Genomic DNA, 21,347 nt, shown 5'->3' with positions numbered 1-21,347 from the left:
GGGGAGTTTTGCATAGGCTTCACCAATTGCTCGCAGAATGGTGGCCACCGGGCTGAATGCTGTAAACCTAAGTTCCCGAGCAAGGACAGCTAGGGAGAGCCACAGGGCCATCAAGACCCCCTACTTCCAGTTGCCTGAGGAAGGGCCCACCACTGTGGCAAACGGAGCCGGCCCAAGAGAGGAGTCCTCAGGCCCTAGACGTGTCCTGAGCAAAGAACGGTGAACAGAGAGGAATGTGATTTCAGTACCTTCGGTTCGCGTCAGAATAATACTAATAACAAAAAAGCAAATTCTTTCATTTGCAGGACCACTTCTGCCCACAGGGAGGTGGAACCAGTCTGTTCCCACCCAGCGGACCTTCGGGAGGAGGGAGCGGAGCCAAAGATAACCCCTTCAGTGGAATCAGCAAACAAAAGCCAGAGCTCTTAGAGCCGGGCTTGGAGCCACACGTATCCTGGTGTACCCAGTGCCTAGCACGTGGTAGGCACTCACAAAATACTTGGAAAGGTCAACGGAAGCAGAAGTGAATCAGCAAAAAAGAGACCGAGTTCTGTCTTTGGAAATGTAGTCGAATCCTGCATAACAGCTTCATAAAAGCTGTTTAAGCCAAAGTGGGTCAAAAACTCCGAAAACCATGCTACGGGCTCGCTCCCTTCCAAATGAGGGGATGTCAAAGATGTGGGTGGCCCTCTCCCGGCTCCCCCTTTCCCTGACTACTGTCCTTCCCCACGGTTCTGGGCAGAGGGCCAGGGGGCAAGTGGGCACCGCCAGAAGCACCCCGGGGCCCTGCCCGGGGTCCACGGACCGACTGAAGGAAGGAATAAAGACGCTACTGTGACTCAGGACGCTCCTTCTCCCATAGAAGCATCCAGAGCCCACATGGCAGTGCGGGCAGCGGACAGCAGAAGAGGGCTGTTTGCACAGAAGTCTTTGGCACTGCAGGGGGACAGTGGGCGTCCCTGGGAAAGCTGACCCCGTGGTCCCCAAAGCATCACAGCAGACGATCACTGAATTGGAGATTGCCGAGCTGGATCCTCTTCTGCAGGGTAGGGTGGGTAGCTGTGCCTCCGTGAAGCATATCTGTCCAAATGGGTGGAAGTGAGATGACAGAGAGGGAGAGTGCATGCAAAAAAAAAAAAAAAAAAAAAAAAGAAAAAAGAAAAAAAAGGAAGAAAAATTGCTCTGTGAATGCCAGAGAGGAGCAGGAAGCAGCAGCAGAGAGGGCCGGGAGGCGTCCGCCTGTGGAGATGCAGCTGCTGGCCCCTGAGCCACCAGGGCCCCTCAAGGCTGGCACGTGAGACCATCTGAGCTCCCTTGGCTCCACAAGCTTTATCCCCCAGAGCGGGCAGCAGCACAGGAGGAGGAAACAGGGCCCTGTGGCAGCCGCCAGAGCCCTGGGCATCCCCGCGTTGCCGAGGAGTAGCTGTCCACGGTGTAGGGCAGCCTTCGGTGCAAGCTGTGATGGGTTGGAGGCGTGGTGGGTGTGGGAGCAGCTACTGGTGCCCACACCACGAAGAAGCCCTTGGCCACCTGCTCCTGACACTGTTAGCTTCTTCCTTTTCCCTGCCTGGTTAGCCTCTTACTGGGGGGAAGGGCACCGGCACCGAAGTCACACTAGCTCGATTCAAGTCCTCGTTCTTCTTCTGCCCAGCTCGTGTGCCCCTGGGCACACTGAGTCTGAGGTTCTTCGTCCGTAAAACAGGTATACTACAAGAGAGGGTTGATGTGAGGGTTAAAACATGAATGTAAAGTGCCAAGTACAGAGTCTGGCACCTACTAGCTACTCACAAGGGGCATGGATTGTGATTAGCTCCTTTCAAACCGACTTTGAGATTCTTGCTCTATGGAGACAAAGTGAAATGCCCCATGGTGGGGCAGGGATTCCTATTTAAAAAGCCCTGCTGTGGGAAAGTGAAGCGTGCTGGGGCTGGGACCATGCCCTCAGGATCAGTCAGGGTCCCAAGACAGAAGATGGGAGGCAGAATGGCTCAGCAGACCTTCAGGTCCACTCCTGGGACAGCTGCATCTGGTCAAACCTGAGAGGCTCCTGGGCCCCGAGCCTCGAGGAGGACATCTCCTTGGGATTGGCAATGGAGCCAACTTCCAGGAGATGGAGTTCTTTCTGGTACCAGGCATTTTGGAAACTGAGTAAATAAAGTCACTGGGATTTTAGAAACACGGAGAAGTTGGGGGCCAGCCATCACGGACTGGGTGGGGTGCCAGCAATGAGAGACCCTTTCTGCAGTTTCCAGATCATGGGTTCTGGTCTTGGAGGCGTCGGAGAGTCACGGTCCCGCTGCTAGGTGGCCTACACAGGGTGGCAATGCCACCGGCCTTAAGGCAGGGATGCTGGCTTGGAGAGGAAGCAGGGGGTGTGGCCTCTGACCCTCTGAGCCTCCAGGGAATGCTGTGATGGGAGGGAAGAAACCACAGTACTCTAGAGCCTTCCTTCCTTTTAAGCTGCATGAAGGTTGATAAATTAAGAGGCATATTAAATATGTGGGTAAAGCCAGCAGGGATGCACGGGACCGCCACACAGGGAAGGAGGTGGCTACGGCTTCTTTCTGAGATAGTTGGAAGGAATCCACCCTTCCCAGGAAGGGGCCCCACTCAGGACCTGGCAGAACCACCAGCCACTGCTGTTCTTTTCCCGGACCTCGAACACCGTCCCCTCCTGGAAGCTGCTGGTATCTTCGTCTCCTTCAAAGTTGGCCACAGCCACATATAAAGAGTCCTTCGGGCCATCCGCATTGGGGAAGGGGGTTGCGGCTACTTTCTCCCTGTTTTCTCCGATCTTGCCCGCCATCCGTGGTCCCGGACCACCTTTGCCTCTCATGTCGTCTTGGCCACCTGAGGAATTGGAAAGGAAAGGTTTGGCTTTAGGAGGGACCAGCAGGGCCCGGCCTGGGGCAGGAGCTGTCTTGCCTTCGTTGGCTTCCCGCTGTGGTCCTTTGACCTCTGGGAGGGGCCTGGAGGATGAGGTGGTTTTCTTGGGGGGCGGTGGTCTGCGGGGCAGGACCACGGGTCTCTGCGGGGAAGCCTCCTGCAGTGGGGCGGGCACACTCTTAGGCACAGGATCTGCGGTCTTGGCTGGCCTCGGAGGGGCTCTGCAGGACATCTCCTTTGGGCTGAGCCCATCCTGTTTGGCCGTCCTGTCCTGGGTGCGGCCAGGCCCGTCGCCTGGGAGGAAGCCCCGGCTGAAGGCTGCATCTTGGCCCCCAGCAGGCTGGTGGCCGCTCTCTCCATCTAGTAGGGGTTTCTCTTGGGACTTGGCAGGCCTCAGCTTGCTCCTGAGGTTGCAGATGTCTACTTGGTCTTCGCCCTGAGGTGGCTCTGTCCTGGGGGAAGGAGTTGGTTTGGGCCTAACCTGAGGTTTGGACTTCAAGAAGGGATTCTGGGGAACAACTTCCGGCTTCTCCTCTGGTGGCTCAGCTTTGGGTCTGGAGATGGGTCGGAGGTTGGGCTTCTTCACTTCCTTGGCCAAGACCTTGTGGCCACACTCCAGCCCCATCTCGTTTTTCAGCTGGAACAACTTGCTTTTGTCAGGTTTGGGCTCTGGTCTCCTGCTGTCTCGGGACGGGGGGGTGTGTTTGGCTGGAATCATGGGCAAAATCATGCCCGGAGGCTTGGGTGAGGAGCCCCGGAGCTGTTCCATCCTCTGCCGCCCCCTCTCCTGCAGCTCCCCTTCCGACTTGACGATGGATTCTTTCCGGGGAGGGAGGCTGGGCTTCTCCTCCAGGTCGGGGCTTGAGATCTCTTCGTAGCCTGCGCACGAGGACATGTCGGAAGACGCCTTCCTCAGGACCTCCTTGCCGCCCTTCCAGTCTTTGGACCACGGTATCCCGGAGTCCGCGGTACCATGTGGCGCGTCGGGCAGGGGCCGGGAGGGGCCGACGGCTTCACTGCCCGTGTTGTTCTCTGCTGCTGCTGTGTCCCCCAGACGGAGCTGGGTCACCTCGTTGGGCAAGGGAGCCAGGAAGTTGGGTCTTGAGGCATTGCTTGTCTTCTTATACTTGTCAATGAAGGTGGCTGGGGCCCACCCTTCCTTATCTTCGATCTGAATGTACCACCAGCCACTCAAGTTCTTCTCGATCACCTGGAGGGAAAGACAGAGGAGAGCATTTAGTAGGGATGGTCTCAGGGCCAGTGGACCAGAACAGTCTGGGAGAACCCACATGTGACTGGATTCTGGAAGCAAGGACTTTTCACTCAGCAGATCCCCAGACAACGGCTGCAGTGGACCATCTATGGAGACCTTACTGTGGGTCAGAAACATCTTACATGGGGGTAGGTTCTGGTCTAATCTTGAATATCCCCCAAAGCAGTCCTGGAGACATGGACTTGGGTACAAGTAATTAATCTGAGAGGTGATTTCAGGAGGTGCAAGTGAGAAAGTGGGAAAAGAGAGCCAATTATGAGTATGTTATTGTTTCGGGCCACGGGGGCTTAATCTGCCAGGACCCTTTGAGACCATGCAGAACTCACCCCAACTTGGGGGGTGGGGACATTTATCTCCTGATTCCTAGTCCCTGCTCCCCCCCACCCCCCCAGGGCATTAATCCCCTGGCCTCTCTGGGTGGTGCCCTAATGGGGGTGTAGGAGATGGGAGGCTGTCATATTCAGGGACCTGTGTGCGGCTGCAGGAGGGTCGGGCTGCAGGACAGGCCACCGGCAGTGTCTGCTCCAATTCCACACTCAGCTCATCTTTAGACAGAGGGGAACCTCTGCTGATGAAGGTAAAAGAAACTTTTATCTCCTCTCCTTCTCCCTCTGGGACAGACACCCATGGGTGGAATCACCCATGGTATTTAAGATCTTATGTTTCCTGTCTCCTTTTTGTTCAGTATCATATGGCTGAATTGACTAGAAGGTGTGTATGTTACATGTTATGGGCTGAAGTGTGCTCTCTCCAAATTCATAGGTTGAAGCCCCAGCTCCCATGTCTTAGAATGTGACTGCATGTGGAGGTAGAACCTTCTAAGAGGTAATTAAGTTAAAATGAGGTCATATGGGTGGGTCTTGATCTAACATGACTGGTGTGCTTATAAGAGGAGATTAGGACACAGAGAACACACAGACTGAGGGACGACCACGTGTGAACACAGTTAAGAAAACAGCGGTCTCTAAGCCAAGGCAAGAGGCCTAGCGAGAGACCAAATCTGCTAACCCTTTGATCTTGGACTTTCAGCCTCCAAAACTGTGAGGAAAGAAACCTCTGTTGTTTAAACCACCCAGCCTGTGACATTTCGTGGCAGCAGACTGAGCAAACCAATATTCTGCAGTTCCCTGGCAGGCCCCCTCCACAGGAGACCTGATTAATGCTTGCAACCGCTGTGTGAGATGGGGATTATCATCCCATTTTACAGATGCAGAACTGAGCCTCGGGACAACTGAGGGACTTGCAGAGGGTCTTGCGGAAAGTTAACGGAGGAGGCGGGAGCAAAAGGCAGGTGTGTGCGTTCCAGAGCTGGAGCCTTTACCACTACGCGACCATGGCCGCCGGGAAAGGGGACCTGTCTGGGGAGGAGCTGTATTTGAGGTGAGAAAGTGCTGGGGGCAGAGAGGGCCACGGGTGCAGTCCTGCCGCCGCACTCCTCCGCCCAGCCTAGGGCAGGAGGCAGAGGCCGGGCTCTGAAGCCCGCGGTGTGGGTTCCAGTTCTGGCTCCACCTTTTATCGCCTGCGTGGCCCCGCACAAGCCACATGCTTGAGATTCCACAGCGTGAGATGGAGGACGGTGTCGAGAACAAGAACACCCCTTACAGGATTTTCAGGAGGACTGCATAAGCGAATGCACACAGTGGCCCTTGGTCAATGCTGAAAGGTAAATGTTTCCTATTATTAAATTACAGTGGAGATCACTGACAAGGCAGGATGCATGTGACAAGTGTATATTTAACAAGCCCTGCTGGTTTCCCAGAAAGGGTATTGATACAGGCAAGCCCTTTGCATGAGGGTGACCAGCATCTCCCCGACACCCAGTGGCTCTGGTAATAATTAAAGGTGACTCTGGGCATACAAGTCACTGTCGGCACACCCACGAATTCAACCACTCCAAGTGTGTACGTGAGAAAATGAAAACAGGACGATAATCGCGGCGAAATACATCAATGAGGATTTGCTAAGCTTACGCTCTATGCAAAGTCCTACGGCAGAAGCACTCAACACGTGTGTTCTTGATCACAACTTACGGGAGTTTTCATTTACCAGAGGGAGGCCGAGAGCTATCATGAATAAAAGCCAATGCCAAATCACAAGAATGAAGGGGAAGGAAAAAAGCCTGGGCTTTAACGCCAGAGATGCCTGGGTTCAAATCCCAGCTCCACTTACTAGCAATACAACCTTGGGCAGTGGACCTAACCTCTCTTTGTCTCAGGTGCATCTGTAGAATAGGCTGAAGAGGGGCGCCTGGGTGGCGCAGTCGGTTAAGTGTCCGACTTCAGCCAGGTCACAATCTCGCGGTCCGTGAGTTCGAGCCCCGTGTCAGGCTCTGGGCTGATGGCTCAGAGCCTGGAGCCTGTTTCCGATTCTGTGTCTCCCTCTCTCTCTCTGCCTCTCCCCCATTCATGCTCTGTCTCTCTCTGTCCCAAAAATAAATAAACGTTGAAAAAAAAAATTAAAAAAAAAAAGAATAGGCTGAAGATATCGACCTCTTGGGACTTCTGTGAAGACTGTTATCGAGGGCGTAAGGTCCCCGGCACAGAGAGGTGCCTCTATCATCATCATCATCATCAGCAGCAGCAGCTGCACATGTTTTGAACATACACAGACCAGGCAGGCAAGTAAGGTGATCCTGGGCATCGTGTTGGAACACTGTGGCTCCATTAACGAAATCTGAAGGCTAAGATGAGATTGAAATGAGCCAGGAAGCAAAGTAGGGGAGAAGGTAGAAGATACAGAACTGCTCATGAGAAGAGAATACTTGGGTAAGCCAAAAGCTTTAGTGGCTTCCCACCAGAGGCCCCCAGGCTACCACTGGCAGAGCCGTATGCTGACATCATGGAACAACGAGCAGTTAAGTTTCAAGGTTGGGTTATGTCTGTGTTTTCTGGAAAAGAATGTCGGGTATGTGAGCTTTTAAAATGGATCAGCTTCAGCAAAGAGAGACAGGATAAAGGCCAGAAATAAAAAAGGGGACTGGTTCTAGTTGAAGTGGGGGGTGGAGACTGGCGGGAGGCACCCCAACACCCCCAGGAAACTCCAGGGATCCATGAGCTCCTGGCTGCACGCAGAGTCAGCCCTCAGCTTTGGCTCATGGTCCACGACATCCTGAGCTGCGCTTGGCTGATTTCAGAACATTCTGAGCCAGGTAGCGGTGGTGCCTGTCGGCAAATATTGTTTGCCGACATGCTTGAACAACGGTGTGTGTGTGTGTGTGTGTGTGTGTGTGTGTGTGCGTGTGTGTGTACAAAATGCTGGAAACTTATTGTCTTGAAGGAGAAGGTGGTTTTATCATATTTTTCAGCACTCCAAGGAAAAGAAAACCAAACCTTTATACTATGCAAGTTGGATTTCTGGTTTCGAGAGGAGGGTGAATAGCAGCTTCCCCTCGATGCGAAAAAGCCAGGGAAATAAATGAATACAAAGCCAAGCTCAGAAGGAGGAAGGGGAGAAGTTAGCAGACCAGGAATTGTGAAGACTCACAGATGGACAGAGGCAGCAGAGGGAGGCTGTGGCCCAGGGCTGCTGCAGGGGTACCTGCCACCAAAGGTGGAGCAGGGCTGAGGTCTGCCAGACTTCAAGGTGGGGGAGCCTGGGAACAGGGTGCCCAGGAGCAAGCAACAGGGGATTAACTGAGATACCAGAGCAGAAGCAGCCAGGCTGGTTGATTCCTCACAGCCCTTCTTTCCATTTTTTTAGGGCAGGCAGAGTAAAGAAGGTGATTGCTTATAAGTGGAAACAGGGAATGTGAGAGCTTGGGTCAGAGAGACCCCACACTATTCAGTGGCTGGCTTGAAGTCTCCAACCTAGCGCTGGAACTGGTGGGAGCTGACCAGCACTTTGTGTACAAGCCCCCTCTGGACTGTCTGACTGCTGCCTCTTCTTGCACAGCCCAAGGCAAGTACTAACACCATGAGAAGAACGGAAATAAACCAACAGCACTGCAAAGGATATACGGCTGAGAAAAGAGATAATGGACTATAACAGTAGGACCTTAAATTCAACATATTTAATATTCTCAGAGCATGACGGAAGGGCATCAAATTTGCGAAAGAACAGGCTCTGCTGAAACAAGAACAGGCACCCGGGAAAAAGAATCACTACTGCACTCTCAGAAATGAAAATAATTGTGGAAATAAAACCAGCAACAGACTGAACTGTTAAACAGCAAATGAATGAACTAGAAGATGAGGCACAATGCTGGGGCACCTGGGTGGCTCAGTCGGTTGGGCAACCAACTTTGGCTCAGGTCATGATCTCCCGGTTGATGAGTTCGAGCCCCACATCGGGCTCTGTGCTGACAGCTCAGAGCCTGGAGCCTGCTTCAGATTCTAGGTCTCCTTCTCTCTCTGCCCCACCCCCCGCTTGCACTCTGTCTCCCTCTGTCTCTCAAAAATAAATAAACGTTAAAAAAAAAAAAAAAAAAAAGATGAGGCCCAATGCTCCAAGAAGGCAGCACCAAGGGACAAAGATGGAAACGTGAAGAAAAAGTCAGGAGACGTGGAGAACAGGGGCAGAAGGTCACAAAGCTGTTTAATAACTATTCCAGGAGGAAAGAATAAAGAGGGTGAACGGAGGCACTATTTAAAAAAGTAAAAGTGGGGAACTCTCTAGGAAGATCTCGAGGCCTAGATCAAAAAGGCCCACCACAATGCTAAGCAGGTAAAAATAAAGAAAGTCACACCTAGACGCACTTTCGTGAAATCCAAGCATTTTAAAGATAACGAGCTCCTGCGAGAATCAGAGAAATGACAGATTTTGAACGAGAGAATAAGAATTAGGTAGGTAGTAGCTCGTGACCAGCAGCACTAGATGTGAGAAGAGAACAGAGTGATCTATGCAAAGTGCCAAGGGAAGGGAACTTTCAACTTGGATTACAAAACCCAGTCACTGAAGAAGAAGAAAACAACACTCATCTCTCATTATGTCAAGAAAGCATGTACAGAAGTGAGGGGCTTGCTCTCAGCTGAAGACTGAGACATAGGGCCCAGATAAGCCATACAGGGTAGGGAAGGGAAACCAATGTGAATCAGGGGAGGCTTCCTAGAGGATTGAAAGAATGAATTTGATTTTGAGATGCCAAGTTCAGTTCAAAAAATGGCCTTCAGTGCCTTTTGTTTGCTTGTTTACTTATTTATTTTGAGAGAGAGTGAGAGAGAGAGCACAAGGTGGGGAGAAGTAGAGAAAAAGAGGAAGAGAGAGAAAATCCTAAGCAGGCTCCACATGGTCAGCACAGAGCCTGATGCGGGGCTCGAACTCATCAACCTGGAGATCATGACCTGAGCTGAAGTCAGACGTTTAACCGACTGAGCCACCCAGGCCCTGAGTGCCTTCTATGAGAAGGCAGGTGGAGTGCTAGGAGCTGGGTTAAAGCAAGGTCAGTCCTGGCAGAGAGAGTAAGAGAGCTGGAGAAGGGCCAGCTTGACCAGTGGGGTTCACAGAAAAGCTGTGGAAACAGGCTTTGGTCGGAGACACAGCCTGGGGTGTGAAAAGATGCTAGGAAGAAGGCACATGTTTCATGTCGAATCGGATGTATAGGTTTTACAGCAGCAAAATGGGGAACTGGGCATAGAATGATCTTTTAGCACAAATCAAGATGCCTTGAGTTCTCTATAGATATGAAGTTGGAAAGGCCAGAAAGGCCAAAAAAAAAAAAACAAAAAAAAAAACAAACCGGCAAAAGGAACAGCTATGAAGTCTTTTTAGAACTTTGTGGGTATTTCTGCTTTCCCCTTAGTCTGTCTACTTAGACTGGGATTAGCATTTTATAAAATTAGCTGGAGAGACTTTAGCTCTCTGCAGATAGCCCTCCCTCAATGGGCTGAAAGACATTTGGTTGAGGATGACTTTCTGGAGATGCCTGGGAAGAATTGGTGGTGGAGAGGCCCAGGACGCAGCACCTTCGGGGAGCCACCTTCTGCTGAGCTGCCTGGGCAGCTGCCCCAGGGCATGAGGGGAAAGAGAGAGAGAGAGGCAGGAAGTGTCAGAGTGGGAGGGAACCAGCAGGTGCTTTGCAGATCTCTTAGAGAGTGATTAAAGACCCTCAGGGCAACCACACTTGTGCACTGGCTCAACAGTCATCCATCCACTGCTAATGTCCTTCAATCAGCCAAACGTTCACTTCTAAAGCACCCACTACGGACCAGCCCCAATGCCAGGGCTGTGGGTAAGAATGAAGAAGATATTCCTCGGCCTTCTGAGTGTCAGGCAGGAGGCTAGTGGGGAGACAGATTTTCACTGAATCGATATTTCTGGCAAACCTACCATGTGCCAAGCACTGTGCTAGCTGTAAGGACACAGGAGTGAAAAACAGATAAGGTGCCCGCCCTCCCGACATTCCCAAATGTCCAGCAGATGGCTAACAATAGGAGGTTAACAGTCCTGGCTCAAATCTGGAGACAGACATGGGTTCAAATCCTGCCTCTGCCACCTTTCAGCTGTGTGACTTTGGACAGCACCTTTTTTCCTGAGCCAAAGCTTCCTCATCTGAAAAATGGGGATTGTGAATGGTCCTGCCTCACCAGAGTAAATGATTAAGAGAGAGACTGTGTGTGAAGTGCTGAGCTCAGTGCCTGGCAGCTGACTGCTACAGCATTACTTCCAGGCTCTCCGGGAAATACGGGCAACAGCCTCAAGCTCTGACTCCACGAGGAAAGGAGAAAGAAATGGAAGGAGAGAGAGGATTTATGTTGGCCTTGGTGCAGGAACAGAGCAGACAAGCAAAGGAGCGGGACGAAAAGGAGAGAGAGAAGCAAGAAGGGGAAGTAGGTGGTGATAAAAACAGAATACAAGGCAGTCACAAAAGATCACATAGTGTATGATTCCACTTATATGAAATGTTCACGCAGGCACAGCAACAGAGACAGAAAGCAGATTAGTGGCTGCCTAGGGCTGGGGGCAGGGGGGCTGAGAACAGCTGAGGGGAGACAGGGAGTGGCGGCTAATGTATACAGCCTTTCTGTTTTGGGTGTTGAGAACGTTCTAACACTGAATGTGGTTGCACAATTCTGTGAATATACTAAAAAAACACTGGATTGTATACTTTAAGTCAGTGATGTGTATGGTGTGAATTATGTATCGGTAAAGCTGCCACAAAGAAAGGAGAGAAGGGAGGAAGGGAGGGAGAGAGGAAGGAAGAGAGGGAAGAGGGGAGGAAGGAAAAGAAGAAGGGAGGGAGGGAGGGAGGGTGAGGAGAGAAATGAGAGAAGCAGGAGGTGGTGCCGTGGTTCAAGAATCACAAGTAGGCAAAGGGGCACCGGGTCCACTCACCTCGACCTTCAGACCCGCCTGGAAGCTGATGCCATCAGGGATGGTTGTCTGGAACTCAGCAATAGTGTAATACTCTTCCTCCACTTGGGGTGGAACGGGAGGCTTGGGCAGGTTAAGACCTCGAGGCTGGCACAATTAAACACAGTGCTAAATCCAGGGTAAGTCCATTGCCATTGGCTGAAGGGGGGAGGCGCTAAGGGTCGGGGGCACACAATCACCCTCAAGGGGAGCTGGTGGACCCATTTGGATTCTAAGGGACAAAACACAGAGGACCATCTGTGCAGATCATCTCCTAGATGGTTCACTGGACCATCAGCTTCAGAGTGAGGAGGAGAAACATGGGACATTTACCTACAATCATGAAAATCTGGGGCAGGACAACAGTCTCTGAATTCAAGAGGCAGTGAGGGTTGTGGAAAGAACACGGGCTTGCAGGTCAGACCCATCTGGGTTGGAAATACTGCTTATGCGTGCTGTGCACCTTTGGACAAATCACTTCCCCTTCTGGAGCCTCAGTTTCATCTCCTGTAGAATGGGTATCTACCTGGTGGGATCACTGTAAGCATTCAATAGGTCCACGTAATGAAGCACCCAGCACACTGCAGGGTGCCCAACTGGTGCTCAATAAATGGTAGAAGGCTCAATTTTCAAAGTATTGGTTAGAAAAGGTACCTAAAGATTTAAAAACAGAGTCTGAAAGTAAAATACCAGAACGGCACCACAAATACTTATGCCTCATCCCAGCTTTGGTTTCGAGTTACCTTCTCTGAGAAGACTGACCTACAATAAAGCAAAGTGGGCTCAGGAAGCAGAGGGCTCATCCTGAGACCTAACCGTGGCAGAGCCATAGGTAACTTGCATCACTCCCAGGGGACCCTAGCCTTTCCCCCTCTGATCAGACCAACACTTGTCTGGTCTGCGACACTTGTCCAGGCAGCTGTGTGGAGAGGCAAGAGAACATCTCTGGGAAGGGCAAGGTGGGAGTGAGGGGCCAGATTCGGATCAGGGCCTGGCTTCCCGGCAGCAAGGGTCCACTTACTATGGTCATATCTCGGCGAGGAGGGGGTCTCTGCCTCATCTTGGGCGATCCTACAAAGAGACGAGAGCTTACTGCACACACATGCAGAATTCTGCAGATGGAATTCTTCAGGGGGACACCAGGCAGGCATTCGTGAGCTGCTGTGACCCTTCTTGTGGGAAGAAACAGCCTGACTGGGAAGGAGCCGCTCAGACTTGGCTTGGGACTATGAGGACTGCCCGTGTGCCGGAGCGGCGTGCGGCTCTCCAGACAGGCCCCACGATGTAGGCTTCGGTGGAACACAGGCGTGGTAATGCCTGCCTGCCACCCAGGGGCAGTGGCAGAGATGAAAGGAAAGGGTGCAAACGAGGCTGGAGGCACCTGGTGGGCGTGCAATGTTAAACCACACATAAACAGAACAAACAAATGTGGGCTGACGACATCAGGGGTTTCTACTCTGGAACTGGGCTGCCCTTGCTCTGAGTCTCAGGCTCAGGAGGATGACTGCGTAATGGTCCAGGCTCCTGGCTCAAGGCGGAACATGTGTCATCCCCTGAGCTGGCTCAGCACAGGTCCACACGGAGGGCAAGTCTGGCAGCTGGGATGTGCTAATCTCTTAAATCCCCATCTCCCCTGTCTTCTGTTACAATTAGTTAGCGATGGAGTTTTAGCCAGCCACTAAGCTGCCTATGTAAAGACTGCACTTCCCAGACTCCCTTGCAGCTAGGTATTGCCATGTGACTAAGTTCTGGCCGGGGGGACGTGACAGAGTGGAGAGCATGTAGCTTCTGAGTCAAGTCCTCCACTCCTCCCTGCCTTCTTCACTGGCTGGACTAGTGGGGCACCACCCTGGACCAGCAAGATGAGGGCAACACAAGATAGCGTCTCATAAGAACTTTGACTGCACAGAGCTGCCCCAGCAGCCCTGGACGCAGAGCCGGACAGCTTTGTGAGAAAGAAATGAACATCTAAATGATCTGAGCCCCTGTTCCTGGGGGGGGGGGGGGGGGGGGAGGGGTTGTTACTGCGGGGGGAGAATTTGCTTGAGCATCGGAACCCATCTTCTAACAAAGACATGGGGGTTCAGATTCTTATTTGCTCAGCGTTAATGGGAATCCTGTGCTCTTGGCCATGATAGATTAGAATCACAGAAGCCAGGGGCTGGCCAGAAACCCCGCCATGGCATGCCAGTGTTTTTTTTTTTTTTTTTTTTCCTGAGACATCAGCTGAGCAGAGAATGGAGAAATTCTTGAGTTTCAAGAATTCACTGACTTTTACGAGTTTGCTGAGCTGCTGTAAACAGTTGGAGAAGTCTAGCTGGGTCAGGGGACTTTCCCAGCAGACGGCTTCCTCCTGCCCTGCACAACTGGGGCAGGGTCACGTGCCCGGGGGTGGGGTCCCATGCTCACTGCAGACAACAATAAGGAACCCATACTCTCAGGTGTGTTGGGAACATTCAATGGAAGCATATATACAGAAGGCTTTGGAAAGTAAGATGCATAAAGAACTGTTGTTCGAGTCAACTCAACGCAAGGTCAACAACTTCTGGCTCAGAAACGAGGCCCTAAAGAGAGGGCACAGGTGTTGGGGTCAGGTGGGCCTGGGTTCAAGTCCCGGCCCTACCATTTACTAGCTGGGTGGCCCTGGACAAATCACCTCATCTCTCTGGCTCCTAATCTGTAAAACAAAAGTAATTTAGTCCCTCTGAGGTCGTTACAAGGAGTCAATGAGACTAACTGTAAGATTCCTGGTACATAGTAGGGCTTGAGAGATAGAAGCTATCACGATCAGCACAAGATCGTGGAAAAACCATGGTCTGGAACAAGCTCCCCAGGGTTTCTGGTCCTGTTTTCCTGTCTACAGGATGTTGGGCAGCAGGGCTGTTGTGAGGATGAGGGACACGTGAGGAGCTCTGAGCACGGAGCCTGGCACATAGTAGGTCCTCAGCCCCCGGAGCTCGGTGGGGAGTCACTCACTCTGCTTGATGTCGCTGTCGGGCCCCGGGCGGCCTTCAAACCGGCCGTCCCTCTGGTTGTTGAGCAGCTCTCTCTCCCTGCCCACCGTGCTCTGCTGCCGGGAAACTCCGTCCAGGTCGAGAACGCCGGTGTGGGCGGACGAGCCGGGGCCCAGCTTCGGGGGTGAGGGCTCCCCACTGCTCTTCTTTAGGTAGGAGGCTGGGGCCCAGCCCTCTTTGCCCTGGTACCTGGGAAGAGGAGGGATGCTGGACAGGCTGCTCTGCCAGACGCACAGAAAGAAGCCGTGTTCCTACCACGCACGGCACTTCAAGTCCCAGACGGCAGGAACGATGGGCCAGAGGCCCTTGCTGACCTCAGCTCGGCATTCAAGGCCTTTCCAACCCGCCCTCTGCCTGCCTCCCCAGCCTCATCTCTTAACAGCAACCCCCATGTCCCTCCTACCGCACAAGACTTGGAGTCTCCCAAACGCACCACCATCGTTCACTCCGGCGGCCTCTGCTCTTGGAAACTCTGTGTCGGGAAAGCCCCTTCCCACTGTCCTTCCTGTTCTTTCTTCCCCAGCTCTGCTTACTGTCATTTCCTTTCTCAAGCCTTTCCTGAGCCTCACAGAGAACGAACCCCTCCCTCCACGGTGACCTAGTGTCTCCCGCACACAACACCACCCTAGCACCTGGGACACACAGTGCACTCGGCTGTGGCGGTTCTGTCTCCCCAGCTAGAACACGAGCTCCTGGGGTACGCTGCACCTGACTGATCTCTGTGTGGCAAGAGCCTTGGTGCCAGGGAGTTGAATAAAGAAATAAAAGGACAAGTAGACAAACTGCCCACGGCCTGGCAAAGGCAAGCAGCCATAAAGCTCTGCTACACTCACTGTCCCGTTACAGTCATCGCAGAGATGACAACAGTGATAACTGCCACTTAGTGGGCATCTACTGTATGCCAGTCTGTTCTACCCACTTTCCCGCTGTTGACGTACTTCACGCATCCAACCCTGGGAGGGGGCAGAAACGGATTGAGACCTAGGCAGTCCGCACCAGTCTAGTCTCTGCTCCTAACCTGTTTTGCTGCCTCTTCCCAGCAGCCCCAGCTTCTGGCACAAAGCCTGGCACAGCCAGGGCATGGCTCTAGTCACACTGGCTAACATGTAGATTAAACATGCATTCAGGGGGTGCCTGGGTGGCTCAGTCGGTTAATTGGCAGACTCCTGGTTTTGGCTCAGGTCACAGTCTCAAGTTTTCGTGAGTATGAGCCCCACGCTGGGCTCTGTGCTGGCAGCATGGAGCCTGAGAGTCTTTCTCTCTCTCTCTCTCTCTCTCTCTCTCTCTCTCTCTCTCTCTGCCCTTCCCCCGCTCATACTATATCTTTAAAATAAATAAACTTCAAAAATAAAAAATAAAAAATAAAAAAACAACCACCATGCATTCAGCTGGTCAGGAGCTGGTTCCACGACTTGCTAAGAGTCAGCTGGTGGTCACTGAACTGCAGAGTGACCGAGACCCTGACGGACAGCTCACTGAATTCCAAAGGGATTCAATGAATGCGATCGCTTAATTCTCTGCACAACAGAGCTCAGTTTCATAGCATGAGCCGAGGGGTCAAATTGGACCAGAGGGGTGCTGGAGCCTGCTTGCCCCAACCGGTGAGCGTCAACTGTGTTCGTCTCTTCCGAACTCCACATTTAGTGACATTGCACGGGAGGCTTGGAATCACCCGGTGGGACTATGTACACTTTGGAAAACACCACAACTCAAGGGTAGTTTTCCCTTGAGAACCGGATGTCAACTATTTGCAAGCACCCCGCTGGTCTGGCCCACATAATGCATGCCCACACCTCTGGGGGAGAGTGGAAGAGACCTGAATGGCTGGAGATGATATATGGCAAGGCCAAATCTCTCGTCAAGAATCACTTCAAGAACTAAATAGCACTGTGTTTCAGTGACGACAAAGGTCCTTTATAACTGGAAGCCAATTTACAGGAGACAGAAATCTGCAGGATTTGATGCCTTTCAATCTTAAAATATCTTCTGAGAGGGAGCCAATCTTGTCCTAACTGGAAAATGTCATGCTACCTAGAATCCAGGCCCTCGGCACGAGACAATTCACTGTCTGGGGTCACAAAGCCACAAGCAGAGCAGTGCACGTAGAGGTGAGTGGCTCTGGGGTGAGAAAGGTACAGGTTTAAATCCTGGTTTGTCACTTTCCAGCCTCAGCTGAACCTTCAGATGATGGCATGCGTCGCTGACATCCTACCGCAACCTCAGGAGGGACCCAAGTAAGTCACTCCTTGAATTCCAGAGCCACTAAGTTTTGGGATAATTCGTAATGTAGCTGACACCATATGCACTCAGGATATGTTAGGTGTCACTGTCACTACTCCTGCTTCAAACCTCAGTACTGTAGACCCCTCCCAGGAAGCCATCCTGCCCCCTGAGCTCAGGAGCTCCTCTTCTGTGCTCCAGAGTCCCCATGCATCACCACCCTGCCGGGGGACTGAGCCTGCCTGCCGTGCCTGCTGGTGTGAACCTCTGTGTCTTTCTCACTGTTGACTCCCCAAGTCCCAGAATGGGGCTTGGCCCAGTACAGATTCTTGGTGTGTGTTTGTTGAGTGAATGAATGAAATACCACAGGCTGAACCCCGATGAATGGCCCTAATATCCTGCATCACATTGCTGTATAGACACCAGGTCCCAAGGACTTCTTTTTTTGCCCTGATGTCTTGTTGCCACTGCCTGCCTCCTAAGGTAACCAAGGAGGGGTTCCCAGGACTAACACTGGGGAAGTGGCAGGCAGGCCAGGAGGAGTTGGCACTCATAGGGTTCTGATTGCATCACATAGGCGAAAGAGCTGTGATAAAGAGTTCGAAAGCTGGCTTCCAGCTTATACTACTGAACTCTGAGATGAGGGCAATTTTTGGCTCTAGGATGAATTGCGGTCCTGTGGTGTTATGCATCCTGTTGGTGTCAGAGCAGGGCTGGAGTGGGAAATCACCCACACAGGGCAATGCAGCGTCTCCTTACGAGAAACACATGGGGGTGGAAACCAGTCTTGCTCAACAGGGTTACCGCTATCTGTGGTTTGGGGCATTTGGAGGTTTTGTCTATTACGGATTTTTAGAGAAGGATCTGGATAGGGAGGGAGTCTAAACGGCACCAAGGAGAAGCATCCTTTTGTGGCTCAGGCCAAAACCTCATCCCATCCATCTGTAATCACTTACAGACCTCTGAGCACCCAGAGACCATGTGACCACTCAGTTGCAGCAGGTACCTGATCTTCCACCAGCCTTCCAGGTTCTTCTGGATCACCTCCACCACAGCCCCTCGCTCTAGATTCATTTCATCCTGGTCACGAGCTGTGTACGGGTAGATGACTGTGTACTTCTCCTCTGCAGGGACAAAGGGATGCTGGGTTAAGTCAAAGACAGTGAGAGTCCTGGGATGCTGACGGCCAAGGCTGTGATACATGAGACGCCCTTGCCCACTGAAAGGAAGGATTTCCTCCAGAAATTTCTGGGGACCCCCTAGGCCCTCATTTAGGCCTGGATGACCCTGTGCAAGCAGCAACAGGACACAGGTCAGGTCCCAATCCCTCTGTCCCTCTGAAATCCCTCAGGGTCATGCAGTCATCCTCATCTTCCTCAAGGTCAAAGCTGTGCTTCAAGGTTACTTTCCTTGACCTTGCTTTATGCAGTATTCCAACTCATGGCAATCTCATCCCCCTTACCCAGGTTTATTTTTTTCCTCATACCAGGAATTACCTTCTAACACACCATACAATTTACCTGGTGATTGTGTTTTGTGTCTGTGTTCTCTGCTAGAATACAAGCACCACGAAGGTAGGGATTTGTGTCTGTCTCAGTTATTCCTCTGTCTCTAGCACTGGGCACGGTACTGGCAATACTGTGTAACTATTTAGTACATTAGTCAACGTTTAGTAAATGAATGGTTCCCAAAGGCCTGGTGGGAGCCACCTAGCTCATGCCAGAGGGGGTTAAGTCATCTGTGGCTCCTCCACATTCTTGCTGGTAGAGGGTTCAGGGGTAAGCTAGATTTGGCAACAGATGGTTTCAGGCTGAAATCCCTACCAAGGAGGCTACAGCTAGCAATTTTCTTTCTTCCTTTAATTTTTAAAAGCAATTGTCATTACCTAGTGGGTAACTGATCTTCATTTTTCATTAATTATTTTCAAGCCGCTGGATCCAACCACGCCTGAAGCTTCAATTTTATTTTTAATATTTTGGTTTTTTTGAGATATAATTGACATTTAACACTGTATTCGTTTTAAGCGTGTCACATGATAATTTTATGCACACACATGACCGCACGCGTGCACACACACGTGCGCACAGTGAAATCACTGCCTACTTCAACTTTCGTTAATGTGACTGGGGTGCCTTCCACCTCACTCTCAGTGGTGCCTCAGTCTTTCCCCTCAAAGCCATGGGACTATTTCTCAGGCTCTGCTTGGAGGACTGCTCATTGTCACAAGCTGGCAGGGCCCTCCGGAGAACAAGAGAATAGCTCCCGTGCTCAACACTGTCAGCAGGGACTCCTGAGACAGAACAGATGAGTGTCCCCAGGGACCCTGAAGAGGACACGGAAGGGCTTTCCTATTTAGCTTACATTCCGGCCCCCAGGGAGTGACCGAGCCAGCTGTGGGCTGGTGTTGATGGCCAGCATGTTGGGGCCGACTCTCTTCTCTTTGGGAAAACACCACAAGCTGTCTGTGGCCTGCCCAGCTGGTGTCGAGGGAGGTGGAAAACACAGAGGGAGTTTATTTATTTATTGATCTAGCCCACTGACCTGCTCTGTGGGGGCTGAGCTGACTCAAGTTGCAGATATCCTGCGTACAGCAGAGTCAGCTGCTCCCCTCACTCATGGTAGCTGCAGGGTGGGTGCGGGTGCTGTGAGGGGTGCAGGGGGTAATTCAAACCCGTAGATGCACAGAAGTTCTCTCTGGTTGGGTGGGAAGGGTTGCTGCTTCAGTCCTAGACTAAATGCAGTCAGTCTTATGGGCCCTGGACTCCTGGGGGCCCACCCCTCACCTGAATTACACAGGGAGATTCTCCGGCACCCGGAGGCGCTCTCTGGGCTCCATGAAACACTTAGTGATCCCGAACAAACCTTACGGTGGGAAACCTTGCAGACTGCATGGCAGGTGCCCGCTGACACTGCATGCTTAGCGTCCATCTGCCCTTCCTCTGTTGCCACTACCAGCCTCCATCCACATGGTTTGGGTAAGGCTGACCTCACCACTGCCTTGGAGGGACGGGGAGGGTGCAGGACCCCGGCCTGGCCAAAGTGCTGTCTTCCCCTGGCCACTGTGATTGGTTCAGGGATAGCATGTGGGTCGGTCAGAACCAGTCCTAAGACTTGTGTTGAAGGAGAAGCACTTTCTTTGGTAGGTATCTCTGAAAGGTGCCTGGAATTGCTGTCATGAGAAAATGGTGTCGGCAAGGTAGACAGCAGAGCAGAGGGGAGGAGAGTTAAGTCCCAGGTCCCCATAATGTTTTCAAGCCCCTGGATCCAGCCATGCTTGAAGCTAGTCCTTCCCCAGACTTTTCAGTGACGAGCTGGTACATTTCCCTTTTGGCCTAGGACAGTTTGATGTGGGTTTCTTCCCCTTGTGATGTGTCTGATAAAAGAAACAGGTCACTGGCTCAGCATTATAGAGGCCCCAGGCATTATTTTTCAACCTGGTAAACTTTAGAGCCCCAGGCCGAGAAATACTGCCCAAACCTACATACCAACACACACAGAACAGGCAAGGTCACTGTTTCTCACATGCAACAGGCATGGGCAGTCCCCGAGCAGGAAGACGCATGCAGACGCAGGGACCCAGCTCCAAACACTGAACAGGGAAGAAAATCCCAAGGTAGGCACCTTGACGCCAGCTGATGGCATACAAGTCCCCCAGAGTCCGGCGGCGGCCCACAGGCCGGGGCAAAGACCAGTACCTCCATGAGACTGGACAGGCAGCATGTAGAGGTGAAGGGCAGAAGGCAGAGGTGAGAAGAAAGCACTCCCAGTGTCTGGAGGCAAAGGGGACGCTGAGCGCACGTTCCCGTTTAGGAGGAATTATTTCTGAGCCTACGCCAAGCCCCAGGTATCTTAAAAGGACCAACTTCCTGAGTATTAACCTTGAACTCGGGTGCAGAGGCCACCAGTAGATATAATTCTATTCCTAGCGTGACTTATAAAGAGGCACTAAAAGAAGCCCTTGTGTCAAGGGAGAAGAAAAATGTGCAAACTTAGGAAAATGTGGGATCTCTCCACCTTTTAGCTGTGTGACCCCAACCAAGTGTCTCTACCTTTCTGAGCCTGTCTCCTCATCTATCAGATGGGGTTAACAACCAGTCTCTTACAGCGGGGTGCCCACAATGGTCATCATCAACTGCCTAAGGGAGCTACAGCTCTCATGCAGAACACCACAACCCCTGAATCTGAGTGGATTCTTTGAGTTGGCCCAGCCCCTCAGAGCTTGGGGGCCCCACAAAACCACCAGTAAAATGACATATGTTTTCGATGAGGGGTGCTGGCTGTAATAAAACTAAACGCAAACCCACATACACATTTTTTATTAACCTTTCAGCACAGAATTATCCCCCTTCTTGTCACCCTCTTTTCTGATAAACACAAAAAGTGGTTTTGTGCTTTCCCCCGAACAGTCAGCTAAAAGCCCAAATCGTCACCCCTGGGTAAGGCATAGTTATTTAATAACTGTTCCCAGTTATTTATTGTCTCCGGTTCTTTGCCAAATGCTTTGCATGTGGAATCTCCTTTAATTAAGAAAAAAAAATCTCACAGTACAGACACCATCATTTCCATTTTTAGAGGAGGAGGCTGAGGTGGAGAGAGGTTAAGGTGCTGGCCCAACTCAGCTAACTCACATTCAGGTCTGACTCTAAAACCCTTCGATTTATTAGCTA

General features: G+C 51.8%; 1 protein-coding gene across 1 annotated transcript in view; it reads right to left on the bottom strand.

Moving 5' to 3' along the window:
* Positions 1-280: 280 nt before the first annotated feature.
* SH3PXD2B (SH3 and PX domains 2B) overlaps positions 281-21,347 on the bottom strand; it is a 104,225-nt gene continuing 83,158 nt past the window's right edge. Inside the window, exons 9-13 of the mRNA XM_047867487.1 lie at positions 17,687-17,804; positions 14,423-14,649; positions 12,468-12,517; positions 11,429-11,554; positions 281-4,096 (exon numbers count right to left, since the gene is read on the bottom strand). Of these exons, the coding sequence (XP_047723443.1) occupies positions 2,552-4,096; positions 11,429-11,554; positions 12,468-12,517; positions 14,423-14,649; positions 17,687-17,804 (2,066 nt within the window). The 3' untranslated portion in view covers positions 281-2,551. The remainder of the gene's footprint in view (positions 4,097-11,428; positions 11,555-12,467; positions 12,518-14,422; positions 14,650-17,686; positions 17,805-21,347) is intronic.

Source organism: Prionailurus viverrinus, chromosome A1, assembly GCF_022837055.1.
Source record: "Prionailurus viverrinus isolate Anna chromosome A1, UM_Priviv_1.0, whole genome shotgun sequence".
Lineage (NCBI taxonomy): Eukaryota > Metazoa > Chordata > Mammalia > Carnivora > Felidae > Prionailurus > Prionailurus viverrinus.
Note: the sequence above shows the minus strand (reverse complement) of the source record. Positions and strands in the feature narration are given on the sequence as shown.